The following is a 10,338-nucleotide window of genomic DNA, read 5'->3' on the forward strand; positions in this document are numbered from 1 at the left end:
ACGAAGTGTAGGAAAATGTTATAGCAGGGCCTAGTGTACGCAATGTGGCTGGGAAATGAGCCCACAGAACATATGGAAAACTCCTTCCAGGGCATTTACTTCTTTTCTTTTTTCCCAAAACGAACTCACCGCGTGTATGCACAGAAATCATACACCATCTCTTTGTTTCTGCCATTGTCAGGGTTTGATATGACTCAACATTTTAACGTGCATTCGTTTTTTTCTTTTCTTCTCCTTCTCCTCGTCTCTAGCTTTAGGAAAGAAGCAGCCAAAATGAAGACAGCTGCCAAGGGTTTGGGGAAGTCCGCCATGACCCCGTTGCACCGTGAGGGCGGCTGGAACAAGAGGATAGTGATCCTGCTGTACGTGGCCCTGGAGATCACCACGTTCCAGTCCTCCGTGGTCCTGGGGGGCACCCTGGAGCTGCAGCTCGACGAGGAGCAGCCGGCAGGCACGATCGTGGGCGACATCAGCGCGGGGCTGCCCCCCGGCGTCACGGCATCTCTCTACTTCATCTCCGACCACGAGGGCACGGGCGTGGGCAGTGACCTGGACATAGACGAGAGCACAGGGATTATTAAAACGGCCAAAGTCCTCGACAGGGAGTTGCGGGACAGATACAACTTCATCGCGGTCACCATGACGGGCGTGACGGTGGAGGTGACCATTAACGTGAACGACATAAACGACCACGCTCCGACGTTTCCCAAGAAAAAGGCCGCGTTTAGAATCCCAGAGCAGACGGTCATCGGCACCAGGTTTCCTTTGGACCCGGCGGTGGATGCGGATAAAGATCAATTAGCCACCCAGGGCTACCTTATCAAAGATGGTAACATTGGCCAGGCCTTCACTCTGGAGACCCGGAGGGGTAGCAATCAGGTTCTCTATCTGGACCTGGTGGTCAATGCCATTCTAGACAGAGAGAAGAGATCCACTTACACTTTGTCTTTGGAGGCCTTTGACGGCGGTTCTCCCAAGAGGACGGATCAGATGACGTTAGACATCACTGTCCAGGATATTAACGACAACGCTCCCGTTTTCAACCAGAGCCGCTACCACGCCATAATATCTGAGAATGTTCAACCGGGAAGCAATATCCTGCAGGTGTTTGCCTCCGATGCCGATGAAGGGAACAATGGGCTGGTGCTCTATGAGATCAACAGGAGACAGAGCGACCCGGACCGCTACTTTGTGGTCGACTCCCGCACCGGCATCATCACCCTCAACAAGCCCCTGGACTTTGAGATGAGGAGGGTCCACGAGCTGGTCATCCAGGCCCAAGACAACGCCACCCAGCCGGAGGTCACCAATGCCTTCGTCACCATCCACGTCAGAGACTACAACGACAACCAGCCCACCATGACCATCATCTTCCTCAGCGAGGACGGCTCTCCCCGCATCTCAGAGGGGGCACAGCCGGGCCAGTACGTCGCCAGGATCTCGGTCACTGACCCGGACTATGGTGAGTACGCCAGCGTCAACGTGTCTCTGGAGGGGGGCGACGGAAAGTTTGCCCTGACCACCAAGGACAACATCATCTACCTGATCTGCGTCGACCAAATCCTCGACCGGGAGGAGAGGGACACCTACGAGCTGAGGGTGATGGCCACAGATTCAGGCACGCCGCCCCTCAGGGCCGAGTCCTCCTTCACCATCCAGGTGGTCGACGTCAACGATAACCCCCCGCTGTTTGACCAGCCGGTCTACCGACAGGTCATCCCAGAGGTGGTGTTTCCAGGGAGCTTTGTGCTGCAGGTGACGGCCAGGGACAAAGACCAGGGCCCCAACGGGGACATCAGCTACAGCATCCTGCAGGACCACGGGACTCACTCCGACTGGTTCAGCATAGACGCTGTGACGGGGATCATCACCACGCTGTCCCAGCTGGATTACGAGAAGGACCCCAAGCCCAGCGTGACCGTGGTGGCCACAGACGGAGGGAAGCCGCCCCTGTCCTCCACAGCGGTGGTGAACATCGTGCTGCAGGATATAAACGACAACGAGCCCGTCTTCGGAAGGAACTTCTACAATGTGTCCATCAAGGAGAACACAGCCGCGGGGACGTGCATTCTTGAGGTAGGACATTCTCTTTCAGTTTTATTGTTCGAATACATGTTTAGGACTTGATTGATTGTTTCGTCTTCATGAAATGTGCTCCCATAACTGGACTAAACTCATGTGAACTGAGCATGGAAATTGTGAAGACTATATAACATTATAGAATATTATTACACAAATAAATAAAAAGAATACATGTGTGGAGAAGTAGTTTGAATTGGAATAAATGAGTTCACCTGCAGTTTTTAGGTTAGGGGTGATCTCCTCTCTTGGCTGTCCTCTCCTTCACCTCTCAAAGGTCTCCACGGTAACAGAGACAACTTCAATTCCTCTGCCAGCCCCGGGACAAAGGGGTTCTTCACATATTCACAAGCACGGACAAATTGAAGGCTTTATCTAAAGAAATAGACGTCACTTCACTCAACAAAAGGAACCTTAATTAGGCTACTGGAGCATGAGAAGAAATGGCCGTAGAGGACAAGAGGAATTCAAGTTTAGATTAATTAAAGCACCCCAAAGCCATGCCTGGTCAGATTACAGTTGAGATCAAATTTGGATTAAAACTCCTAACCCCCCCCCCCCCCCCCCTGCCCCAAGGTTATTTTGGTATTATGAAAAAGACAGGGCTTGTTTTCATTCTCTGCTCTTTATCTGCTATTTATTTTGAAACGTCAACATGCTGTTACAATCAGCTGCCCCAGCGAGAGCTTTAAGAGGGAAAGACCAGTTTCTAGAGACCAGTATTTTATAAACTTGCAGTATTCACATAATCCCTCTTTCATAAGTATCTGTGGTGGGATTGTATATAGACTGAGGACTTGGATCCACTGTGCCGTTCTGACAGTGGGCCCGGCAGACAGGCTCTTGGCCCGGGGTCTGTCCAACGGAGAGCGGGAGCGGTGGTGAAGTGAGATCCAGGCCCTGCCGCGGCTTTTGGCTTGGATGCAGAAATAGAAGCTGAGAAGGCTTCTATTCGGAGGTCCCCCCCAATTATAAATCACAAAGAACACAAGGATGGGAAGAAAAAAAAGAAGAAGATTCCACTGGGAGTTTTTATGATATGGGAACGTTCTGAATAACAGGCCGAAGTTCTTGCCATGATGTTTAAAATATTTCTCAAGGTGTAGACAAGACTGTCGGACCTCCTCCCGTCTTCGGCCTTAGAGGATTACTCCTAACCTGGCTGTAGACAGCCTCCTTGGGTTATGACATGCTTGATCAGCAGGCTTGCGGGCTCCAACTATGAAGTAGGTCTTCAAAGCCAGCATTCTCTGGCCTCTCTCTCTGGCCTTCCTGGATGCTCAGGACGTGCGCTTGGCGGGCTACGTGAGCAGACCACTCCTGCTCGGGGGTGCCAGCGCTCTGTCCCAGCGAGACGTCTGACTGCCCCCCCCCCCCTCCCTCTCTCTCTCTCTCTCTCTCTCTCTCTCTCTCTCTCTCTCTCTCTCTCACTCTCTCTCTCCGTATTAGAAATCCCCAGTGTCCCTTTTCCCTACACGCAGCACTGTCCAAAAGTCATCGCAACAATATGGGGCATTGTGATCGTCGACTCGACCGTTTGAAGTGGCTAGTGTTTCTTCTCCCCTAGTGTCACTCGGAACAGCAGTTCTCGATTATTCTAACGCAGTCTGGCACCGCTCCCCCCCCCACGCCTGAGATTTTGTTGTCGCTTTCGGCACGCGTCATGGAGGGAACGGCTGTAATTAGGTGTGCAGGAGGAGGAAGAGGAGGAGGGGGGGGGGGCACAAATGAAAAAATGTTTGCCCAATTAGAGTGACAAGCCTTAAACCTATTAGGGGTGATCAATCGTGTAACGCAATACGCATGATCTACAGTAAGGAAAATAGGTCACCGCTGTGAGCGGAAATCAAATATGACATGAAAAATAATACTTTACGAACCCGCAAGCTGCATCTTGGACCAAGCAAAAGGGCTACTCACATTCTGCTCCGGCCTCGGCTCTTAGCTGTCTTTTTTCCCTTACCCCCCCCCCCCCCCCCCCCCTCCCCACGGTTTCTCAAGGTAGCTGGAATGAAGCGTAAGGGTTATTATACCTGGGTCTTTACAGTATAAAACGCACAAGTCACACTCTGCCAAGTCACCATGCGACTTGCATACATTTACGCGCTCTACTCGTGTTCCATTATGGAGTGTTGCCACTCCAGTGAGGTTTTTCCCAGACTCTGTTCCATATTCTCTCCTCTTCCTCGATTTGGGACGAGAGCCCAACACGTCCACTTAGGAGGCGACCTCTTTGTAGCCGAACATGAAGGGCATAATAGAGCAGCTACTCCACCGCTGTAATTATTATTATTATTATATATATATATATTTTTATATATAAACCTGCTTGCAATCACGGGTAGTGGTGGGGGAAAATATCGATATAGTATAGTATCGCGATACTTTGCGTGGCGATACTGTATCGATACAAGGACGGCAAGTATCGATATTTTATTATTAAAAAAGAAATTATAAAAAAGAAATTATATATATATTCTATTATAAGGAAGTTGCATTGTTCATTTCAATACCTGTAATAGTACAGTAGTCCACACACACACACACACACACACACACACACACACACACACACACACACACACACACACACACACACACACACACACACACACACACACACACACACACACACACACACACACACACACACACACACACACACACACACACGTGTGCATTCAGTTAAGTTGGAATATGACTGTAATATGACAGTTCAGTTTGTCAGCTACATTCAACACAGATTACAGTGTTGACATCTGTCTGCTTGAGAAAATCCCATTTTCTGCAATACAAATGATTGAAGTGAAATGAACAGACTGAACTGAAAACTTTATTTTATTAGATAAAACATGTTGACAAAGTTTTACTTTGCAGTTGAAAAAAGGTAATAAATCGCAATATATCGCAATATTAATATCGCAATACTCAGCATATCGCAATATATTTTGAATCGCAATACTATTGTATCGTGACTTAAGTATCGTGATAATATCGTATCGTGAGGCCTCCCACCCCTAATGACGGGTCATCAAATGTGACTACAAAAGCATTACTGGGAAAATAAAGCTACAGGCTTATGACATATGGAATGATGATATGGGAGAGACACGGTCGACTTCATTCAATGGGGGGGGGGGGGGGGGGACTGCTCGTAAGAGCTCTCTCTGTGGTTTCAGACTTACAGCTTGCAGGCAAGAGGGTGTCTTTGAATTCAAAATGAGGCATAATACGAGCAAGCTTTTAATATCTGGATTCTGGAAATCCATTGTTCCCTTAAAAAAAACATGCAGACTTGCTTTAGTTTTTGATTTGGGATTTTTCTTCTTTATTCATTCTCATGTCTTTTATAATTAATTTGCCTACGTTCATCGAAGTCCTATTGGTTCCATCTATATCTCGCACCAGGGAGTGATTGACAGCACAGTGCCGTTCTGTTGGTTAGGAGAGTGTGTCTAAGAATCGCTCCTCTGTCTGGTGTCTGTTTTTTTTTTTCTCTCGGAGGGGAGGTGAGGATGGGGTGGGGGGTGCGGTTGGTCTGGCTCCAGTGGAAAGGAGAGAGGGGTCTCTCCAGTCATCTGAGGGGGAAATGAGACCCAACAAGTGCTGGCATGGGTGGCGGAGGTGACATGGGCAGGGGGGCTTCCTCTTCTGTCTGTTGGTCTGCCCCCCCCCCCCCCCTTATCTGATCTCACCTCAGTTCTCATTAGCCAGGCGCGAGGATAGACTAGACCCCGTGGTTTTAAACCCGCCACCGCCACGTCCGTGACAGAATGGACCGCCTGTCATCACAGCAGCCCCCCTTTAGCAACACGAGACGAGCACTGATTGCTGTGAGAGAAAGAAAAAAATATTGGGGTATTTCGCCTCTTGGTGCCGTAACCCTAACTTTTTGCGTTTATCAAGTACTTTGCAGCCAGAAAATACTTCCTGTCTGAGGCGTGCGTTGGCAACTTTCTGACCCAAAGCATGGCCCTTGAGGAGAAAAAAAACAACCCAAAAAAAAAGCATCACTGATGGCTTACTTTCGTTTTATGCTTCATTGCGCGTCGATTTCCAGCAACTGTTTATGATTCAAAACATTTGTTATTTCACAAGAGATGGTTGGGGGGCAGACTTATTAGCAGGAAGCACCCTGCGGAGTGGAGCTCTGACTCACGTCTGTCTGCCTGCCAAGATAAAAGCAGAAGAGGGGGGGGGGGGACAGAATGCTCATAACTGCCCAGAAAACAAAGCACGAGTGATTGAACGATACAGAGAGAAAGAAAGAAAGAAAGAAAGAAAGAAAGAAAGAAAGAAAGAAAGAAAGAAAGAAAGAAAGAAAGAAAGAAAGAAAGAAAGAAAGAAAGAAAAAAAGAAAGAAAGAAAGGGATTATTTTGGGCTATTCTCCCAAAGTTTCCACATTCACATTACAATAACCGCCAACTAAGCACCAAGCTGGGGGTCATAACTTAGTTTCATATACTGCACCTGTAAGTACAGCGCATTATGGAGCCTGCATGGGCCGATGGAAACCCAATTGGCAACTCCAGCGGTGTGAAGTAATATTTCCCCCTAATCCGCCCCTCTGTAGAAAAGCTAATGATGCTTCATAATGTTGAGTCTACACAGTACGTTATCTGCCGCCAATTTCGTGGCCCTCTCACAGACTGTTTGGCTTAAATACAATGATGTCTTTTTCAAATACAATGATGTCTTTATCCCTGTAAATATGGACAGAGATATATACTATCTCTCTACTGGTAGCATAGTTAAACGACCAAATTAATGATTGATTGATTGAATGAATGAATGAATGAATGAATGAATGAATGAATGAATGAATGAATGAATGAATGAATGAATGAATGAATGAAATCAATGAATGAATGAATGAATGAATGAATGAACGAACGAACGAACGAACGAACAAAAGAATTAACAAAGTCTATCTCAAATAGATTCTAGATATTGCAGTAATTTGATTGAGTTCAATCGAACACCCAAAGTGGGCGTCACCATAATCAATCAAGTGTGATCTGAAAGATGGACCATGACCTCAGTGGCAGGCAGGTTTTATGGCTCATTAGGTAGAAAACAAAGATACCATATGGCATTTTAAGCAGATATCAATTTGTTCCCTGATTTGTTTGAGTGAGCAGTAAAGCTTCTTGTTTTCTTTTTCTTTCTATGCTTTTTCTTTTTTTATTTGAACTTGGGTTTCAGAGTGTTTTTTTTTTACTCAATGTCTCGGTCACACTCCTCAAGCGTTGACAAAAGGTGGGTATTTTCCCAGCTGGCTTTCTCTCTCCATCCTGCATTGTGCAGAATCAAGCATTTTGACTTCCACCCAAACTCCACCACCGCGGTAAACAAAGGTTCTATGAAACATCCATGCAAAGTGCAATGAATTGGGGAGACTTTGAAAAGGACACCTGGGTTACTTGGCCTCTCCACTGCCACTCGTGTCCCTCTGTAACCAACATCGTTAAAGGCCCAGTCCGAAGCCAATCATCCAAAATGTAAACAAATGTGTAGCCCCGCCGAAAGAAACGGGAACAGATGCAATTTTTTCCATTCCGTGGTTGATTGTTTGAGATCTTACAGGGACTAACAGTACATGACAGAGTTTTAAACTGTATTTGCTGTATTTCTGGGGATGTAATATCTTTGTTTGCATTGGTAATGTCTGTAAACATTGGAGTACAACAGACCTACAGTACAGGTCTGTATATTTTTATTCATAATGGGGTAGGAAAGTTCCAAATTATAGCACATTTTCCATCTACAAATCAAACTCGCTCAGAACTTTCCGGTATGCGAATATAACCCTAATTTATGGGCAAAACAATCCCTGATCGTCCCTTTTAAACTCCAGCGACAATAACATTCTTCCAGAGTATCCCGAACGCCGTAAACCCATTGGAAAACTCAAGATAAACGGCTGAGACCAGTACTGGGAGCGGGTATTTTTAAACTCTTGTTATACTCTCATTTTAAACCATGTAATCAATTCTTTACCAGACATTTTTCTTGCGGAGGCTCTGTGACAAACTAAACGTTCACTTGTCTGTTTTTATACCAAAAAACTTCTTGTGACCCCCCTGCGAGCTTGGGGTTTGCTTGAGGCTAGCTGACGCCGCTTTTGCCCTCTCTCTCTCTCTCTCTCTCTCTCTCTCTCTCTCTCTCTCTCTCTCTCTCTCTCTCTCTCTCTCTCCCCCTATCTATCTCTCTCTCTCTCTCTCTCTCTCTCTCTCTCTCTCTCTCTCTCTCTCTCTCTCCTCTCTCTCTCTCTCTCTCTCTCTCTCCTCTGTTTCTTTTTCCCCTCGCTAACTACCGAGCTTCTCTGTGGCTCTGTGGTTTAACACAGTATTTACAGGGTACGGGCGAAATTGCAGGAAACTGGATGTGCTACTTAATGTGTTCGCAAATGTAATACTTCCGCGAGCACTTTACTCCTGAGCCTAGCGGGGCACCGGAGCGAATATAAACACACCGATGTACATCTGGAGACTGTGTGGGTGTTCGGGGGTCAGAGTTGCCGTGTGCGAGAGACAGCCGAGTGCGTTTTATTGTGCTCCGACGTCCGTCAGCCATCCCACCGCCTCTTGTCTGTCTGCGTACGGCAGCGCAGGAAGAGGGGAAGGCTGCGGTGATATGTTTAATGTTGTATGGTGAGGGAACAGAAGCCGAGAGGAAACATTGTTCATTAGCGGCGAACCGACGGCCGCGGGGGTTCAGAGACAATGCTGTCGAGTGACGAGGACGTAGCTAACTTAAGCTAACAGCTTAAGGATAAAAAACACTGTATTTATGTGCTTATGTTTCCATCGGTTGATTGATTTGGTGTTTCTTTCCCCCTTCTTATACTCTTTAAAAGGGGCACTTCACCGAAAGACAATGCAGATTTATTTAGCGTCTAGGCTATAATCTCACACACATCCAAAAACCTCAATGGTTTTTTGCACACATTCATTTAGTTTGACAGTTATTGAGAGTAAGTGAGTTTGAATGTGGCCACTGGCCGCAATGTCATCGGGGACACTGAATCATTGTGTTGATTACAGCTCCGTGAAATGATGTAGGTGAGAAAATAGCAATACATCGTCAGTGTCCACATTCGGTTCAGTGTCCCCGATGACATCACCGGTGGCCACATTCAAACTCACTTGCTCTCAATAGCTAAATGTTAATGTGTGCAAAACCGCTCTGAGCTTTAGTGAACACTCTAACCATGATGAGTCGCGAGGTGTACAGGGTTCAGTAATCAGTTCTATGGCGGAGGTTGTAAAGGGGCAGCGTTGGCCAAGGTGTGCAGTTTAGAGTACATTTTAAGATCCTGCTGTTTGCTTATAAAGCAATGAATGTTCTGGCCCCACCCTACCTCACAGAGATCCTGCGCCCCTACACCCCATTAGGGTCTCTGAGGTCTGCTGACCAGTCCCTCCTTGTTGTCCCTAAATCCAGGCAAAAAAACAGGGGGACCGTGCATTTGCGGTTGCAGCCCCCAAACTGTGGAACGACATAAGGCTGGCCCCAACGCTCCCAGTGTTTAAGTCCCATCTTAAAACACATTTGTCTGCTGCCGTAATTTTGTTTGTAGTTCTGTGTACTTTGTATTGTGTTAATGCGTTTTTTTTTTTTACTATATTATGGTTTTACTCTGAAGCACTTTGGTCAACCATGTTGTTTTTAAACGTGCTATACAATAAAGTTGGATTGGATTGGATTGGATTGGAAGGTGCAACCATGCTGAGAGCTGGGTGTGAGGCGAAAGTCCTGAGAGGGACGGAGAGGTCGTCTACTCCGCCGGACGAAGGACTCTCCTGCTCACATCTGGCAGGGGGGCTTAATGCAGCTCTCTCACGGGACCGGGAGTTTCATTAGACGGCCGGGTCCGTCCGCCAGACTGTCTGCTGCAGGTGAGGCGGACCTCTCAGCACCGCTGCCAAGTTCCTATATGGAAGGGTGTGTGAGCGCAGTGCAAGAAGAGAGACAGAAAGAGAGAGAGAGAGAGAGAGAGAGAGAGAGAGAGAGAGAGAGAGAGAGAGAGAGAGAGAGAGAGAGAGAGAGAGAGAGAGATGAGAGGACGGAGAAGAGAAAGAAACAGTGGAGAGACAGTCCCCAGCGAGCGGGACTGAACTCCCAAGTCAGCAGCAGTTGGATCCAGCTGTGGAGACTAGAGCCCTCCCTCCCGTGTGTCCTCTCTCTGGCTGTGTGGTACCGACGAATGGGGGGAAAGATCCCCTTTTAATCCTTAAACCCCCCCGAAGATCCCC

General features: G+C 47.3%; 1 protein-coding gene across 1 annotated transcript in view; it reads left to right on the top strand.

Annotated features, from left to right (window-relative positions):
• Window positions 1–273: 273 nt before the first annotated feature.
• Window positions 274–10,338, top strand: part of dchs1a (dachsous cadherin-related 1a) — a gene marked incomplete at its 5' end in the record, with an annotated part of 147,310 nt that continues 137,245 nt past the window's right edge. Inside the window, one exon of the mRNA XM_084310459.1 lies at window positions 274–2,076. Coding sequence (XP_084166585.1) covers window positions 274–2,076 — 1,803 coding nt within the window. The remainder of the gene's footprint in view (window positions 2,077–10,338) is intronic.

The sequence above is a fragment of the Notolepis coatsorum genome (genome assembly GCF_963971535.1).
Source record: "Notolepis coatsorum genome assembly, chromosome: 1".
Taxonomy (NCBI): Eukaryota; Metazoa; Chordata; class Actinopteri; order Aulopiformes; family Paralepididae; genus Notolepis; species Notolepis coatsorum.